Here is an 18,677-nt window from a genome sequence, read left to right on the forward strand (position 1 = left end):
GTGTGTACATGATGTGTGTGTATCATGGTATGTTGTATGTACGTGGTGTGTACATGTGGTGTATACCTGATGTGTGCATGTTGTGTGGTGTGTATGGTGTGTATGTGTGGTGTGTGTGTGGTGTACTTGTATGCTGTGTGGTGTGCATGTGTGGTCTGTGTGCATGGTATGTGTGGTGTATATGTGGTATATGTGACTGGAGTATGTGTGTGGTGTAGATGTGTGGTTTGTGGTATGTATATGTGCATAGGTGGTATGGGTGATAAGTATATGTGTGTGGTGTGTACATGATGTGTGTGAGTGGAGCATGTGTGGCATATATGTGTGTGTGGAGAGTGTGTGTGCTATGTATGTGTGTGTGGTGTATATATGTGGCATGAAGTGTAAATGTATGCAGGGCGTGTGTGTGGTGTGTATATACATGGTGTGTGAGTGGTGTATGTGTGTGTGGTATGTATGTGTGTGGTATATATGTGTGGCCTGTGGTGCACATTTGTGTGGCCTATGGTGTGTGTATGTGTGTAGCATGTATGTGGTATGCATATGTGTGGTGTATGTGTGTGGTAGGTGGTGTGTGTCTGTGGCATGCGGTGCGCATGTGTTTGTCTGTGTGGTGTGTCTATGGGCGTGTGTGAGAGGGGAGGGGTGCTCTGATCCAGGTCCCAGTCTCGGGGCCTCACATGCTCCTCCTGCACGGTGGGAGCCCCAGTCCAGGCTGCTGCTGGTCTCTGGTGCCCTTTCTCTCCTTGACCTATAGAGCAAGGCGGAGGGGTAGGAGCGGGGACACCCAGTGAAGAGCCCTTTGGCCTTGTGGTGTCTTACACTTTTCTTCTGGGAACACGGACTGGGAGCTGGGGTGGGTCCTACACCTGCATGGGGCCATTTCCTGTCATGGGCCCAGACAACCGTTCCCCACCATGGAGGGAAGGGGACGCACAGGCCCCGGGCCTTCTTCTCTGAGAACACTCTCAAGCAGAACTCGCCGTCTTTGAAGGGCTCGAAAGTGGATGGCACCACCAGGTACTCCCCAGGGGGCAGCCGGGCCCGGCCCGAAACCTCCCGCAGGTTGACGTAGGTGCTGGTGCGGGCTGAGGGCTGGTAGCGAAGGAAGAAATCCCGGCCCAGATGTGCATCCGTGTGACTCTCCAGCTGCACAAAACAACAGGCAGAGTCCATTTCTTGTTAAATCCTGGAAGAAGAGAGCCCGAGAGTTCAGCTTTATCATGCCGATTTAGGAATTATTGATTTTTGCCATTGCACTAAGAATGAGGAGGCCACCGATTCTGTTGTGAACTCACTGTATGTCAATCAAGCGTATTTTGAGTGCCGTCTGGGTCCCAGGCCCCATTTGAGGCATTGATCTTGACTGTCTGACCTTGACCTCTGGGCCTCCCCAGTTAAACGAAGGTTGAGCAGCAGTGTCTCTAGTGTGCACTCAGCTTCTCTCTGGATATTTTCCCCTTGAATCCAACAGACGCTTTTATTCTGCCGCTGTCCCTGGGAGTGTGGCATTGACCTTCCCAGTACAGGCCCAAGGCTGGAGAAAAGAGCTTAAATCCTAGTCCTCAGGCAAAAGCTGCCAGAAAAACTTGCTCACCTTTGACTGTCTGGGAAAACTGCTCTGAAAGAGAGTAGGAAGGTCATGCTGGGAGCTGGGGAGGCAGCTCTAAAAGAGGCAGGCAGAAGGGGTGGCCACAGCTAGGCCTAGTCCAGGGTTCCCTGGCCTCCTCAGGGCCTTGACTCTCCTCGACAGGTGACAGGGCTCGCCATGACCCATTCATTTGTTGTGGGGAGGTGGGAGGCTGTTGGTGCATGACACGGGCTAATTAGTGACTACAGAGTGCTTCCAAAACACAGGTGCCAACATGATTATTACTGTAATTAAGCCTCCCCACAGCACTGTGTCTTTACAATCAATCTTCATCAAAATGCCTGTGACAGAGGCCAGGTGCTGATACAAGGGCTGTAACTTGAGTGACCTGGAACTAGAATGTCCACCCCAGAGTGGACAGTGTTCACTCGTGGTCATCAGACCCTCTTTGGACCACAGATCTGCTAAGCAAAGAAGGAAGCAGGCCACCTGTCCCCACTAACCTAGCCGGGACTCCACATAGAGCCCCGGGCAGTCCCCAGTGACCTCGCCACTAGGGTGGCCACAGTCCTCGAGATTCTCCCTAAAAATGCTTACACTCTGGGCAGGAGAAGGCTGGAGATGTGGCCAGAGAGGACATGCCCAAGGCCTGCATGTCATGAGATAAAGGGAATTCTTGCCATCCCTGATGGTAGCAAGGAAAGGAGACAGGCCACTGGCAGGAGGAGGCACTCAGGAGACAGGACACTCAGAGACATGAAGTAGGGAAGCAACTCTAATTTGCTTTGAGTTGGGAAAGGGGCAAACAGTTCCAGCAAAAATCCAGGGGTGGAGCAGTTTGGAGAAGTCCTGTTTGGGAGGCCAGAGTAGGAACTGGAGGACAGTGAGGCAGAACCTGGGTAAGACTGTCCCGCCAGGCGCCCCAAGTAAGCAGGTGCCACAGGGTCCCTGGCTCCACATCTGCCCTTGACATAACTCAGCTCAAAGAGACAGGATGGAGCCTGGGCAGGTTTAACTAAGGGTGGTTCTCAGTATGAGGTCAGGATCAGCAGGAGCACCCCAGTGTAACTTGTTAGAATGCAGGCCCCACCCTAGACAGAAAGAATCAGAAACTCCAGGAGTGGGGCCCAAAAATCTGTGCTTTAACAAGCCCTCTAAGGGATTCAGAAGCACATTCTAAGTTTGACCACCGTTGTCCTGAAGGCCCCCAGACTTGCAGAGCACAGGATCCAGGGTGACACATTGAGGGCACTGTGAGCTGCTGCTGGAGAAAGCTCCAATGTGTGGCATGTCACCTCTCACTCATATAAATGGGGTATTTCTGATGGGAACTACCATCACCCAGACTTAACTTAGCTTTGGCTTTATTTTCTAGTAGTAATGAGGTAGGAGGTGGGACTCCACTCCCAGCAGGACGCTGGACCAGATGGAACATTAGCAGAAACAAGTAAAGGTGAAAGCCCCTCTCTGTAAGACATACCCACCCCAGTGTGCCGTATCAGTTTACTGCTGCCATGGCAACATCCCAATGCTCCTGCCCTTTTCCATGGCGACAACCTGACAACCCAGATGTTAACACTCTTTTTCTAGAAATTTCTGCATAATCTGCCCCCTAATTTGCATATAATTAAAAGTTGGTATGAATATGGCTGTGGAACTGCCTCCCAGTGGCTACTCTGGGCTCACTGGCTATGAGGTAGCCCTCCTCTGCAAGCACCTCTGCTGCTGCAGTACACTGCCACTTCGATAAAAGTTGCTGTCAAATACCACTGGCCGGTCCTCGAATTTTTTCCTAGTTGAAGCCAAGAACCCCCCCAGGCTAAGCCCCAATTTGGGGGCTCACCTGTCCTGCATCAGTAAGAGGCATTTGCTCTAAATCAGTCACCTCCTTGTCTGTTCCCTCTGTAATCAGTAACATGCACTTGTGAGCCAAGGGCGGGTGGACCAGCAAGCAGTCTGCAGACTTGGACCAAGGCATACACTAGAGCTGATGAACTGGACTTTGTTGGCACATGCTTCATGGCCAGCCAAGCTTGAAAACCCAGAAGAACTGGGGGAAAGCTGCAGCAGGGAGGACACACCTCTCCATAATTAGTGCAACTGACTCCAGCTGGAGGAAGCCGGATAGAACACTGGTTCTCAAGCCTGGCTTCCCATTGGAATCGCATTGTTCAGACCACCAGGGACATGGGGGAAAAGTCACCACTGTTCCTTCCATGAGGGCCTGACAGATGGGACTTGCGATGGTCCTTACCCACTCTCAGAGCTACCAGCCTACTCGTGTGGTTTGATTCATGACTGGATCATGTGAGAAGCCACAGCTTCTATCACAGGAAAGATGCTGCTGGCTGCCCATCTTGAAGGCAGCCAAGCGACTTCTTACCAAAGGAAGAAATCTGTCGGTGCTCACATACCTCCTTGGGAACCTGTGGGGCAGAAGAAAAGAGCAGGTCACCTGAGAGCTCCAAGGTCCTCCTTCGGCCCTTTTTCCTCCCTCCCCATGCCTTGCAAACAGACTGTGCAGTCCCAGGCCACTGAGGGAGATGTTTGTGCTCAAGTGAGAAACCGGTCAGCATTTCTGAAACTGGAACATAATTGACGAATTTCCAGGTCATCTGTAAACAGGATCCTAGAAATCTGGTGGGGGCCCAGGTTCTTCTTTCTTACTTTTCTAGTTATAGAATCTACCAAGATCTCAAATTCTTCAGGAGTAATAGCCTTGGGGTTTCAATGAGAGCTAATCTCTTCTTAGAGACTTCCGGACTTGGCATCTCAGACCAAGAGCTTGACCAGAGTGGGGGAATCTCACTTGACCTGAGCCATAATTTATTCTGCCCTTGGCTGTGGTGAAATGGGCCGAGAACAGGCACATGACCCAAGCTGAGCCCATCAGAGACTGACTTCTCTGGGATTTCTGAATTGGAACTAACAGAAGGGGGTCCTTTCTTAATGCCGGTGATATTAGGGAATGAAGATATCTGGACTAGCACAATGTCATCAGCACTAGAGAGGAGAGGCAGAGAGAAAGAATCCTGGCAGCCACCAAGTCCCAAGTCCCAAGCATCCATCTCCTCCCCTTGCTTTGGTCTCATCAGCTGGTACATACTTTTCGCTAGCCCAGCTTGAGCTGGGCTCTATTATATGCAAATGGAAGTGTTGACTCCCATAAGACAGTAGCTCTCACATTCAGAGTTAGAGCCTCCCCATGCCTGGGGTTCCTATGCCAGGCTAGAGAAAAGGATTCAAACCCCCTACTTTGTCCCTTTCCATCCTTTTTCTCTTCCACATGGGCCCTTTTGGCCAGAAGACCAGGATAGCCATTGTTTGTGGCTTAAGTCTATGGCCAACTGCCTACAACTCTGAGAAACGACAACATTCGGGAAAATTTGGAGCCACTGGCAGGCTCACTTCTGGAGCCCTCATCTGTCATTGGCACCAGAGGTAGAAGAGTCCAAGGTCACGGCCATTCCTCTAATTTTGAGTATAAAACCAAAATCACCCATGGTGAGGCCTCACAAGTATCTTCCTCTCAGCTCCCGGCCCCACAGCCTTTACACACCCCTGGCAGGGGCTTTCCTCACCATGTTGGCCATCTTTCCATAAACCACTCGACCACCTCCACTCCCATCAATATGCTCAAGATCCACCCTGCCGAGATCACCCGGCAGGGACCGAGCCAGGCAGGTGGGGCCTCTTGGTGGCACAAATCCAGAGCAGCAAGGTAAGGGGGCAGGCCTTAGCCACTGCCCACGGGTGGATGGAAAGAAACGGTCATCTTTGAAATGCAGGATCCTGACTGCAAATAACAGGCTGGCCCTGCAGGAGCTGTCATCACCACAGGAAGACACAGGGGAGAGAGGGGAGGCCACACAAGGCGGGCTCTTCAGCCTTTAGAGGAGCCTGACTGTTCTCAGTGAGTGGCAGTTTTTCAACCTCAATCCAAACTCCCTTAAAGCAAGAGGAGGGAGATATAGCAATAAGAATATGGCACCCACCCCTGCAACTCCAGCTACTCCCGTAACCAGCTACTCCGATACCCTCTTCACCTGACTTCTAAACTGCCTTCACTTACGGATGTCATGCTCTAAATTATATGCCTGTGGCCATATGAAGAAGGACCACAGATCACATACACTGGAATATTTTATAAGTAGCTGTAATTTGATGACTGAAAACTGATATGCTTTATATATTATTTATGAGTGCAAATGTCATGCCACACAAAGCTATTTCAGTCCTTTTGAAAGAAAGCTTTGTTGGTCTGGTTATATAACGTAGGCCTGGCTGGGCCCAGTGGCTCATGCCTGTAATACCAGCACTTTGGGAGACCGAGGCGGACAGATCACCTGAGGTCAGGAGTTTGAGACCAGCCTGGCCAGCATGGGTGAAACCCCTTCTCTACTAAAAATGCAAAAATTAACTGGACGTGGTGGCGCATGCCTGTAATCCCAGCTACTCAAGAGGCTGAGGCAGGAGAATCGCTTGAACCGAGGAGATGAAGGTTTCAGTGAGCTGAGATCACACCACTGCACTTTAGCCTGGGGGACAGAGTGAGACTCTGTCTCAAAAAAAAAAAAAGTAGGACTGATGGATGAAGAACTGAGGAGCCCACTCAGTAGTCATGCCCACCTACTATCAACTCTCAAGAAATGTCCTTCTGGCTGGAATGCTCTCCCTTGAAATCCAGCTCATCTTTCAAAGTTCTCATCAAAATCTCCTCCTCTAGGAAGCTGAAGTGACCCCAACCCAATTGTGTCTGGTCCCCATTACAGTAAATCTGACTTTCTCTGTTGCCAGTTGAGTGTGCATCTGACTTTCCACTTCAGATTGTGAGCACCTCGAGGACAGTATATTCCTCCATGTCCTCAACTTTCAGCACAGCATCTGGCACATAATAGGTGCTCATTGGCCGGGCGCGGTGGCTCAAGCCTGTAATCCCAGCACTTTGGGAGGCCGAGACGGGTGGATCACGAGGTCGAGAGATCGGGACCATCCCGGTCAACAAGGTGAAACCCCGTCTCTACTAAAAATACAAAAAACTAGCTGGGCGTGGTGGCGCGTGCCTGTAATCCCAGCTACTCAGGAGGCTGAGGCAGGAGAATTGCCTGAACCCAGGAGGCGGAGGTTGCGGTGAGCCGAGATCGTGCCATTGCACTCCAGCCTGGGTAACAAGAGCGAAACTCCGTCTCAAAAAAAAAAAAAAAAAAAAAAAAAAAATAGGTGCTCATTAAAGTTTGTCGAATTCATGTGCATATACTAAATGCCAAATCAGATTTTTAGCTCTGCAAAGAGAGTCTGGCTTCGTACTACTTACATTCTAGGTGGAGATGAAAGACCTAAACTGGAGTAGAATAGGAACTTCTTTATTTGCAATTCCTTTCACCTGCCATCAATTAGCAATTATTTTCCAACACCCATTCGTCAGCATAAAATATACTCACATGCTCGTGGAGGTGCAGGCATACATACATACACCCTAAACTCTAAAGCCCTAAGTTCCAGAATATGAGAAATATATTGGAGGCGGATTATGGATAGAATCTTGAAAATTGTACTATTTCCTTACTGGTTTCTTATTACAATATTTTTTTCATACATTAATTTATACTGAGATATTGGGCCTCTGGCCAGCTCTTGGTCTTCCTGATTAGAATTGTATTTTTCCCAGGAAATTCTTTTAACAAAATTGGTTTAAAAACAACCACCATGAGCCCCTCTGGAATTTGTTATAAGGAGTCTTTGCCTGTATAAAAAAGTGAATTCCAATTTGTTTCTGGCTAGACTTGTTAAGACACAAAGGTCTTGCTTTAACATATCTGTGAGGCTGTAAGTCTGTAGAGGGATGGCTGCCAGGCAAACTGGCACATTGAGCCAGGGACTGCAGCGTGAGCCCAGAGCCGGCTGTGCTCCTGAGTCCAGAGACACCAAAACTGAAAGCAGGCACGTGGTTTCCATCACCCTGGCTCAGGCCCTGTGTGCTCCAAGTGTCTCAAGGCCTCCCAGGGAAGGGTTGTCTTTGGCTTCCATATCCAGCTTCCTTCCCTGACTCAGTGATGCCCCTTCTCCTCCTCGTGTCACCTCAAGTGCCTTATGCCCCACCATGTTCTTGGCTCTTGGCTCTGGGGAAGCCTGTACTTGGAAAGGAGTCTAATGAACACACGTACAGGCAAAGGTTAACGTATTACACATCTCAATGTTAACAGCAGAGACTTAGCCATAGGAATGAATTTCTAATTGTGGCATCAGGCCTCAGTAAGGCCATTGGGAGAGGTATATAGGGGAGTAAGAACACTTCTTGATTAGAAATACTCCATCAATACGAAAAATGTGCTGTGATGACTGGCCAAGATCAGATATTCAGCCCCAAAACATCGTGTGTAATGAAGGACAAACCCAGCCCAGCAGTACCTGGTAGACGGCATAGCCGATGCTAAGCATGCCCTGTCCCATCCTCTTCTGTCGCCTGCGATTTTTCTGCATCAGACCCAGCAACACCGTACAGCAGGGTTCACCGATGCTCTCCTCCTGGTCCTCATCCACTTCATCCAAATGGATTTTGAACTGGGGATTGGTCCAGTAGGTGGCTGGAAGTCACCCAGGTAATGGTGGTTCCCCATGTAGCAGGTGAGGAGATGAAGAAGAATAAAGTAAAAGGGAAGAACCTTGATCATCCTAATGAATGCACAGCTCTGTCCAAACTGTGCCAAGTAAGCAGGGCTCAGAACGTGTTCTTTGCAAGGTGGTCAGGCATTTCCTCCCACCTCCCTAGGCATCCAGGCACACACAGACACATCCCATCGCCTTTGGAAATGTCTGCTTGTCCATTTGATCAACCAGGAGCCCAGCAGTGCTTGACTGATCACTTTTTTTTTTACAGTAGGATTAATATTCAGGATCCCCTGATCCAAGGGCTCCATTGGGCGGCACTGCCTCCAAGGCTTCCTGGGGAAACAGTTAACATCACCTTGCTCTCAGCACTGGACCTGTGAAGGCAAACCCACCTTCTGGAGGAAGGAAGATCTCTGGGTAAAAAGCATGTCCCCAGGACAGAAGAGGAGAAAGTCCCAGAAGAGACTAGCTACCAAGGAGGTCTCTGCCTGACACTATAAAGACGCCTGCTCTTGCCATCTGATTGACACCCGTTCTCCCTCTGAGAGGGCCCCAGCTGCAGAGCACAGCCTGAGGTACCCCTGAAAACTAATCTGCTGTCCATCACCCCAGGGGCCTCACAGGATGGCTTCAGGGTTGTAGTCCACTGACGAGACACACTTCCTTCAAGAGAAAGACATTTAATAATGCATGAGGAATCACAATTGGCAATTAAGAAGCAGTCCTGCTACATCACCTATGGCTATTGAAAAAACTCCTTCATTTCAAAGATGGCTTTTTAAAAATCTCTCATAATAGTAACTACACAAGCCAAGACACAGAGAGGTCAAAATGATCATCCAAGGACACGCAGCAAGTCTATGGCAGAGTCCAGTGGCAGGGCATAATTGCAGAAGCCATGCCTGACAGGTGTCTCCACACTAGGGCCTCAAGAATTTCAATGATGATGTGTCTTGGAGGAAAAAAGAAGTGGAAGGGCCTGGGACTTTTTCTCATGTCCTTTGAAGAAGAGTCTAACTTGACAAATTACAAGGCATTCACAGGTGACCAAGAGCCATTGATGGTCATTTGTCTTTACAGTAGGATTACTTACTTAATTCCACCCTCCCGGAATCCCCACTTCATTTTTGTTTTTGTATTAGGGCACACGTGTGTGGATTTTAAGGCCAGATATCTGTGGATTCCAGAGGAGACAGAAAAAAAAATCTGTAATCACCTGTATTTCCATCATTACCAAAGGGCAGGAACAATCCATCTCTTCCTGACAGCTACTTGGTGGCACAGATGGGAGTGTGATTTGGTGCATGCAGATACCTTGGGCACCCCCTACAGTTCTGAGCTCCCACAATGATCCATGCAAATTTCCTACACATTTTCTAAGAGCTTGCTAATGGTGAGCATATTTTAATTTCTCCTAAATGCAACATTACTGCAATCCCTACATTTTTTGTTTACTCCTTAACAGTACTGGAGAAAGAGAATGGGCCATAAAAATAATACATCCCATTTATATCACCCTACACAGCTCACAAAGTGCTTCCCTACACACCCTGTTCCAACGCTCACTGTGACCCGGCAAGGTTGGGAGGTCGAACCCCATCTGGAGGATTAGGAAACGGAAGCTCAGAAGAGGGAAACGCCCTTCCCAGGGTCTCTGAGATGTCAAATCAAGCAACGAGGGCAGGATGTGGACCCCCACTCCTTCCTCTCTGATCTGCACTCTGGTCACAGCTGCCTGAACTGAGAGCTTTGGGTTGGATGGGTGATGAAAGAAGAGAGAACTTGTCAAGACCCAGCACTGCACCCAGGTGGGGTTTATTCTAAGGCTGCTTCCCTAGCAGTGAGCACAGCCCTGCAGTGAGCTCTGTCATGAGAAGAAAGTGACTGGCCCTGCCCCATACGCATACAGTCTAAAGTCAATCAACACATCAATAGCAAACCAGGCAGGGAGCATGGGGAGCGGGAGGTGAAAAGCAGAGAGAGCAGGTTTTGTTTGTCTTCATTTCTCCTTAGAGATGTGGGGCAGTTTTCCCGAGTTTCTTCATCAGGTGCTGCCTCAGCTGATTCATCCTAGGAGGAGCCTACACAGGGACACATTAGTGATCTGCGAGCCAGGAAAGCCTCCTGCCTTTCATCAGATGAGGACCCAAAGTTAGTGCAGAGGCCATGCTTTGCACCAGACTGTCTCCACCAGGGATTGAGTTCCCGTGACACGCATGCCCTGTGTGTGGCCATCATGGCCCACGCTGTCTTTGCTCCTCCACCACCAACTCAGGCACAAACGCACAGTGAAACGGGCTCTCATGGATGCAGTCTATTGAAAAGGCAGATGCTGCACCGTGTTCCCCCAGCGCACCATCAGCCACTCTGTCCCAGAGCTCAGCGGGATTACTGTTAGCCAACTGGGTAGGGGGAGCAGGCAGGAAGGGGTGAAAGCCCAAGGGAAAAACAGGAGGCCTTAGCGTGAGGTGCCAAGAGCGGGGTTAGTGTGGTAAGCATGTCCTTTAAGGCAGGGGGAGTGGGTGAAGCAGGGATGGTTTGAACACACCGTTCAGGCCTCAGCTGAGCAGCTGCAGAGCTACCGCCCACCCTCCCAACCCTGGCCTCCAAGCCCCGGGGAGAAGCAGGGCCGCCAGAGGGTCCCAGGAGTCAAAGAACAAAGTCCAAAGACTCCAAAGATGAACATATAGGGCCAGGCACAGAGGCTCACAGCTGTAATCCTAGAACATTGGGAGGCCAAGGTGAGTAGATCGCTTGAGCCTAGGAGTTCTAGACCAGCCTGGGCAACATGGTGAGATCCTGTCTCTACAAAAAAAAGAAAAAATTCTTTTTAATTAGCCAGACATGGTGGCATGTGCCTGTGGTCCCAGCTACTTAGGAGTGGAGGTGGCAGGGTCACTTGAGCCCAGGAGGTGGAGGCTGCAGTGAGCAGAGATGGTGCCACTATACTCCAACCTGGGCAACAGAGCAAGGCCCTGTCTCGAAATAGACACATAAAATACCAACAAAAAATATATAAAGTGACCCGGCTCAGGGAGGATAAGCCAGAGGAGGTTGGGCCAAGGCAGCCCTTCACCTTACCTGAGTAGTTCTGACAGCCCCCAGCTGTGGAGCCCCGGGTCCAGCGGCCATTGAACAGGACCAGGTTCCATTTGTGCACCTCCTCGCTACTCAGAGAGTCCGGGGACAGGTTGCAGATCTCCAGCCGAGAGAATTGCCTCAAGAAATCTGAAAATGACATCCTGGGGGCAAAAGCACCAGAGGGCTCTCAGTGAAGAGGGCTGGGCTGGGAAGGTGATTGAAGGCACGCATACCTGGCACGGGAAGGAGCCGTGGCACAGGCCCTAGGGGCCGTGGGCTAGCTTGATCTTTTCTACAGCCCACTGATACAAACACACAGAGACAACAGTCCACAGTCATCACGACTGCTAGCTTCTTGGTTCTTACAGGGAGCCCCCCTCACATATCTCACCAAGCAAGCAAAGCATCTGAAGTGTAAACTGCAAAAGACCCCAGGAGGTCATCTGAACAAAGCCTCTGCCTTTAGATTGGGTTAAGTCTAAGCTCACAAGAGGTTTCTTTCCGTTTAATTCTGAGTGGTGTCCAGCTAAGCCGTACCATATTCAAGGCATATCCTTATTATCTTCCTTAGCTCACTAGCAAAGGAAGTTATCCCATATTGATGGTGGGTAAATGTTAGCTTAAAGAGATAGAAACAGTGCTCTCAGTTCACTGGAAAGATAGCAGAACTGAGAAAGACAGGCTGATAGCTAAGCCAGGTTGAGGGCCCAGATATCATGAATTCAGTGCTTTAGACGTGCTGGTATAGAAGTGGAATTATACCAGGACAAAAGGAGGAGAAGAATGGATTCACCGTGGTCAGGAACCATGTCACCTTCCTGAAGACCTAGAGACTGGCTGCACCCACATCAGAACTGAAAAGGGACCCATCACCAAGGGCACAGCGCTTCAGCAGAAAACTTTCTCACCAGAATTCTCCATCCTCAACTTTCTTGTCCAGATCTTCCCTCTGCTGGGGGTCTATGTGATTCCACTCTGGTGCACTGAGGGGCAAACAAGCAGAGGTGGTCACTCCTGAGAGACCCTACACACAGGGCAAGCTGTTTACTGAAGCTAAGCCTCCCTAAGAGCCATAAACAAAATAGCGAAAGCACCGCAGGCAGAGAGAAAGGCAGGATGCCAAGTGTGGGGCGAGCACACTGTCTAGGGAAGGGACACAGACAGACCCGGGACACGAACTCCATGGGCACTAGCAGGGTGGCCTTGAACCTGTGATGTGAACGTTATGACTGAAACATTATGCTCTATTTTTTACTCTCTAGGCAAATTTCACATTTCTAATTAAGACTCCCAGGCCCCTGTTCACAGGAACGGGGAGGCCCAGGAGAGGACGTGGATGAGTTCTTGTCACAAGAAAGGCAGGCACTCAGTACCTATTAGTCACTTGTCCCTGTGGCTTATCCAGGAGTCTGGGTTGAATATACTGACAGAGTCTAACCAGCTCTGGGTACACAGACATGGTTCACTTCCTTACACCTGCAAGAATGAGAATCTAGCCCAGTTTTACAGCAATTTCCCTGAAGTAACGTCACCCTGTGAGACCTCCTGCTGATGGCCTTTCTAGGGCAATATCCGTGCACATTGTTCGAAGGCCATCTCCAGCTTCCTGACCTTTACAAAGTTACGTTTTCCTGAAATATGTATGTGATGTTCAAGTAACAGAGCAGTATCAAGATCCATCTTTTTAAAAAAAATGCTGCCCTGAATATCTTCAGCAAAACCTAAGCGCCTTCTCTTCCCAGCATAAGAGCCAGGGCACACTCCAGCCCAGCCTCTCCCTCCAAGCTAGGTTTTAAGACCCCAGGACTCAGCAGGAGAGTTCCCAGGGCCTCTTCAATTCATTGAAACATTAGTTTGATTAAAACCACATCTCAGAATGTGCTTGTTATAAACAAAGATTAGGGCAGGAGTTGGAGAATTCTAGATCTGACCTATTGTTCTAATTGTTTTTTTTTTTCTTTTTTAACTTTTGGTTTTTTTTGTTTTTTTTTTTTTTTTAAGTAAAATCTCACTAATCACTGGACTGAGCTTAGGGGTGTTGCCTTAGAGATTCAGCGTCCTCGTTCTCCAACAGCTGATATATATAAATATCCCAGGTTGCGTCTCCAGCTTGACAGTCACCACCTCCCACCTGCTAGAGAAAGTCAAACAAGCCCTTTGAATAGCTCAGTAAATGGCTGCTGGCAAGAATGAAAAATCCTTCCTACAGGAGGCTCATGCGTGGCCATAGAGACACGTGTTTCTTCATGACACAACCCTGAAGGGAGTTACTGCAGCTCTGTGCAGTCATCACAATGCTATGAATAAATGTGGCAACGACCCCTTCGAAAGCCCCGGTGGCATGACAGAGTACCGACAGCACTCAAGGATTAAGAATTTATTGGAAGAGGCATTATTGTTACCATTTTTATTTCTGGTGGTTCTTTGTCCATGAGACTGGCTGCTTATTATTATTATTATTATTTTTTTTTTTTTGAGACGAAGTCTAGGCTGGAATGCAGTGGCACAATCTCCGCTCACTGCAACCTCCGCCTCCCAGGTTCAAGCAATTTCCAGCTAATTTTTGTACTTTTAGTAGAGACGGGGTTTCACTATGTTGGCCAGGCTGGTCTCGAACTCCTGACCTCAACTGATCCACCCACCTCAGCGTCCCAAAGTGCTAGGATTACAGGCGTGAGCCACCATACCTGGCCGAGACTGGCTAATTCTAAGTCTTCCACAACACTAGCCTGCCTCCCCCAAGCCAGCTGTGCTCACTGGACAGAAACCACCCCGTGCCTTCCATCCTCCTGCACCATGCGGACATGGATTCCAGGGCACAGCTGTCCTGGGACATCACCACCTCTGACCAGCTTCCCCTCATCAGCAGAGAGACCTGCCCGAGAGGAGTCTCTCCAGTCAATGATCAAACCTGCCCAGGGCATAAGCGAGCGCAGCTGCCTCATTCATCACTGCGGCCGGGGCCTGGGGCTCCTAGGGTCAAATTGCATTTTCTCAGCATCCTTGTTTCTTCTTGGTGCTGAGGGGTTTGGCCTTTGTCAGAGTGTCCAGTGTTTGTGGAGTGGAAAGAAACAGACTGTGAATGATCGATTTGACCTTTGGACCAGCACAGTGTGGTGGGTAGAAAACACAAAAACCTTTCAGCACGAAGCAAAATTCGACAGAACTGCCAAACTTTCAAATGCCAAAGCAGAAAGCCAGAATAGAAGCCTACAGCCCAGTGGTTTTTATTTTGCTTTTCCCAGCCTGAATGCATGTAATACTCTTCTCTGAACACACTATGTGATTTGCAGACAGGATGTGCTGCTGAACTCCCTGTGACATTGATCTCATTATCATGTGCTTTACACGACACCCTTCCGCAGAGGAAGAGAGGCTTGGAGAAGCGGAGAAAGAACCTACTTGTCGCTCCAGGCTCCCGACCACTCCACTTCGCCCCATGGGTTCCTGAGTCTGATCAGCTTCTCTGGACGGCCCTGGAAATCCACCTGCCAATTTCATACACAGAAAAGTGGCTGAATCACTATGTTCCAGTTGCCTTGCCCTTATGTCCGCATTAAAGTTTTCAAACATCCCTAAAGGACCACATTTTTATTTTCCTTTAACACATCTTTTCAGGCTTTGGCCAAGGGCTCTATTTTTCATAATTTGAATAAATGAAGAGTGAGTCTAGCCCCAAAACAGTTTTATGTCTGCTTTAACTCAGATTTAGATTTTATAGTTGACTAAGATTGACTAAGCTCTTAATACATGAGATCTTAGGATAAAAAAATGCCCTCCAAACAAACACCAAAGCACAGCAGTTAACATTTATTGAGCAGGTACTACAGACGAGGTCCTGTGCTACGTGTTTAAGATGCATTATTGCCTCATTTAACTCTCATGACAATTCTGAGAAGATACAGAGTTATCTTCATTTCATAGCTCAAAAATCTGAGTCTTAAAGAAGTTATGTTATCCATAATTATCTAGTTAGTAAATGGTGAACGCAGGCGGGGAACCCAGGCAGTCTGTCTCCAAAGCCCATACCCCTAAATTCACATATACCGCTTTCCGGTATTTATTGAACACACAAGTATAAGCCCCTTGCACCCCTGCACAAACACTTGCATTCGCACATGCACACATGAACTGAGTTCTTCATTGCCTTCATTTCCTGTGTATTCCCCAATTCGCCTAGCCCAATGTTTACATGTATATGTTCAATTCCCATTTATGAGATTAACTTCATTAAAGAGCATATTTGGGTCAGGCGCAGTGGCTCTGGCCTGTAATCCCAGCACTTTGGGAGCCCAAGGCAGGCAGATTGAGAGGTCAGGAGATGGAGACCATCCTGGCCAACATGGTGAAACCCCGTCTCTACTAAAAATACAAAAAAAAAATTAGCTGGGTGTGGTGGCACATGCCTGTAATCCCAGCTACTTGCGAAACTGAGGCAGGGGCACTGTTTGAACCAGGGAGTTGAAGGTTGCATGCCACTGCACTCCAGGCTAATGACCGTGAGACTCTGTCTCAAAAAAAAAAAATAGTATATTTATGAAACACAAACACCTGTTATGAACATCTATCTCATTTAACTCTATATATTTATTTATTTATGAGACAGGGCCTCTCTCTGCCACCTAGGCAGGAGTGAAGCCGTGCCATCACTGCAGGCTCAAACTTTCGGGCTCAAGCAATCCTCCCACCTCATCTTCCCGCGTAGCTGGGTCTACAGGCAAGCACTACCATACCATGGCCTATTTCACTTGAATAAAGAACAAGAGGCGAGACATTAATTGCATTTCACTTTCTGCCTTGGCCTTTGGGAAGCCCAAAGCAAAATTAATTTCTCGATTATAGCACTATCTTCAGCCTGGATTGATGTATTTTACCAGAGTTGTATGGTTTTATTGTGTCTGTTCTTTGAATGGTAAAATGGGGCAGGGCGGCTCACACCTGTAATTTCAGCACTTTGGGAGGCCAAGGCAGGAGGATGGCTTGAGCCCAGGAATTCAAGACTAGCCTGGGCAACATAGAGAGACTCTGTCTCTATGAAAATTAAAAAACAAAAATAATTAGCCAGATATGATGGTGCTTGCCTATAGTCCCAGCCACTTGGGAGGCTGAAGCAGGAGGATCACTTGAGCCTAGGAGGTCGAGGTTGCTGTGAGCCAAGATGATGTAACTACAGTCCAGCCTGGGCAATGGAGCAAGACCCTGTCTCTAAATAAATAAATAATAAAATAAAAATAAAATAATTATAATTCACCTAGAATCCTTTTTGAAAGCTGACACAATGCAGGAAATAAAAATAATGAATAGTATAGCCCATGTTTTCTCCTTGGGTTGGAGAGTGAGGAATACTTGCATGTCCTTCCATTACTATGCCCTACCCTAAAAGTTGTGACTACTGCTCCTTTTCCCTTTTTGGAATTCTGTGAGTTTGTTTTGCCCATACAAACATAGTTTTTGGAATGTCTGCAGAATCTAACTGACAATCTCTACAGCTTTCCTGGCCTCATCTAAGGAGAGGGCTTGCATTTAGTTAGAACCTATTGAGCAAAAGCTCAGAAAGGTTTGTTGTCCATCTTCAAGTGAGGATGAGTCAGAAGAGCCCTTCTTTTTAATTTTTATTTTTCCTTTAGAAAAAAAAAATTTTGTAGAGATGTCTTACTATGTTGCCCAGGAATGGTCTTGAACTCCTGGATGCAAGTAATCTTCCCACCTCGGCCTCCCAAGGTGCTGGGATTATGGGCGTGAGCCACTGCACCTGGCCCAAAGAGCTGTTGGAATGAGCAAGAGCTAAGGCACATCTGTGGTGTCAGGGGTTCTGTGCAAGCAGAGAGTGCACCCCAACATGGCAGTGAAGCTCAAAAGCCAATTCCAAATCTTCTAGTAGTAATCACCTCTTTCCTCCTGCCGAGATGGCTTGGATTCATGGATATATTATCACGTTACCTTCCCCTTCCTCCTTCCCAATTTTACCTCTTCGACTCCAGTGACAGAGTACGCGTGACTCTTAACCAGCTTCTGGCTGGTGATGGCTTCTGCTTCAGCTGCACTGGAGACCTGAGTAGAGGAGAAAGTCCATTCAGAGTGGCTGGCCCTGACCTCTCAGGGGCTGTCCGTGGAACAGCCACAGGGGGTGCAGGCATGGCAATGAACCTCAGGTAAATAGAGTCATCTCCATACAGACTCCCTCTTTAATTAGGCCTGCAGTTCCAGGCCAGTGCGGGTGCCTGCCAAGCCTGGAAGACAAGTTACCAGCCTTCAAAATGCCACCAAGAAACTGGGAAGTCATTTATTCTCTGAGAGTGACCGCCGGCTGCCTGAAGAAGCCTAATTCTCCATGCTGCTGGCTGTGGACAGGTCCCAGTCCTCCAGGGTTCTCCCTGAGCGGGTCCTTATTATCTCTCCCATTTCGCCAGCACCCCTCCCCCACGCCCCATACCATCCCTCCACCAACAACACATGTCGCCTGCTGGGGTTTGCAGAGCGAGGAGAAAGGGAGAATCTTCTCACTTTGTGGTTTGCATTTCTAAAATCACCAGGTAAGGACAAGAGAGGAAGACAGAGCAGCCGGAGGGCAGCTGGCCACCCTGAGGTGGTGACAGGGCCTCAGGGCTGGGAGCCTCCAGCCTCTGGTTTCCACAGCCACCTTGGAAATGCACACAGCTCATCGTCCTGTCCGGCCACAGCCTCTGGTTTCAGAACTTCTTCTCTTTTCTTCAGGGATCTCAAGATCCATCAGGTGTCATCAGTCATCACATTTGTTTTCCAAAACCTCAAGATTATTTAGCAAAAAGGAGGCAGCAAATGTGAGGCCGAGGATCCAGGGATGCTAGGCTATGTTCCTAGGGCCATTCCAGCGGTGCTGAAGGGCTCTAACAGCGGGAGGGAAATGAGGGCTCCCGCAATGCAACTAACCCTGGTTCCTACCCACTAGTCAGGTCTTCACCAGCTCCTACAGTCCTAGACTCTGCTCTGACCCAAAGCCTTCCTAGGCCTCTCTCCGCTGTCTCACCGCTTCCCTACCATACAAGGGGTGGCGGTGCCAAGGAAGGAGGCAGCACAGAAGCCACATGGCTCACATCAATGGAGCAGCCCAGCAGAGACCCCGCACGGAGGGCCTTCCGGATGATCTGATACAGACTGGCCGGTGGCTTCCTCAGGTCATAAAACTCAGAGATGCCACCTGTGAAGTCCTCGAACCCCTCCACTGTGGAACCTCCAGCAAGAGACTCATAACAACCGTTGAGCCTGTTGGAAAAAAAAGAACACAGGCACCATTCGCACCCCCAGTAAGGAGACGTGGGGGTTGGGGACAGGGATAGTGCTAGGACATACTGTGACCTGGGAGAGAAAGGAGGGCTCTTTGCCCATTTTGCCTATGGGCCAGGAAGGTGCTGAGGCC

General features: G+C 48.9%; 1 protein-coding gene across 2 annotated transcripts in view; it reads right to left on the reverse strand.

Annotated features, from left to right (window-relative positions):
- The window catches only part of CAPN8 (calpain 8), a 76,703-nt gene that overhangs the window by 21,619 nt on the left and 36,407 nt on the right, over positions 1 to 18,677 (reverse strand). The window contains exons 5-12 of one of the 2 annotated variants that reach the window (XM_003930316.4): positions 18,355 to 18,523; positions 17,249 to 17,332; positions 14,684 to 14,769; positions 12,190 to 12,264; positions 11,282 to 11,442; positions 8,000 to 8,175; positions 4,006 to 4,017; positions 938 to 1,149 (exon numbers count right to left, since the gene is read on the reverse strand). In XM_003930316.4, the coding sequence (XP_003930365.1) occupies positions 938 to 1,149; positions 4,006 to 4,017; positions 8,000 to 8,175; positions 11,282 to 11,442; positions 12,190 to 12,264; positions 14,684 to 14,769; positions 17,249 to 17,332; positions 18,355 to 18,523 (975 nt within the window). The remainder of the gene's footprint in view (positions 1 to 937; positions 1,150 to 4,005; positions 4,018 to 7,999; positions 8,176 to 11,281; positions 11,443 to 12,189; positions 12,265 to 14,683; positions 14,770 to 17,248; positions 17,333 to 18,354; positions 18,524 to 18,677) is intronic. The other variant, XM_074385242.1, reaches the window with a different exon arrangement.

Source organism: Saimiri boliviensis, chromosome 14 (genome assembly GCF_048565385.1).
Source record: "Saimiri boliviensis isolate mSaiBol1 chromosome 14, mSaiBol1.pri, whole genome shotgun sequence".
Taxonomy (NCBI): Eukaryota; Metazoa; Chordata; class Mammalia; order Primates; family Cebidae; genus Saimiri; species Saimiri boliviensis.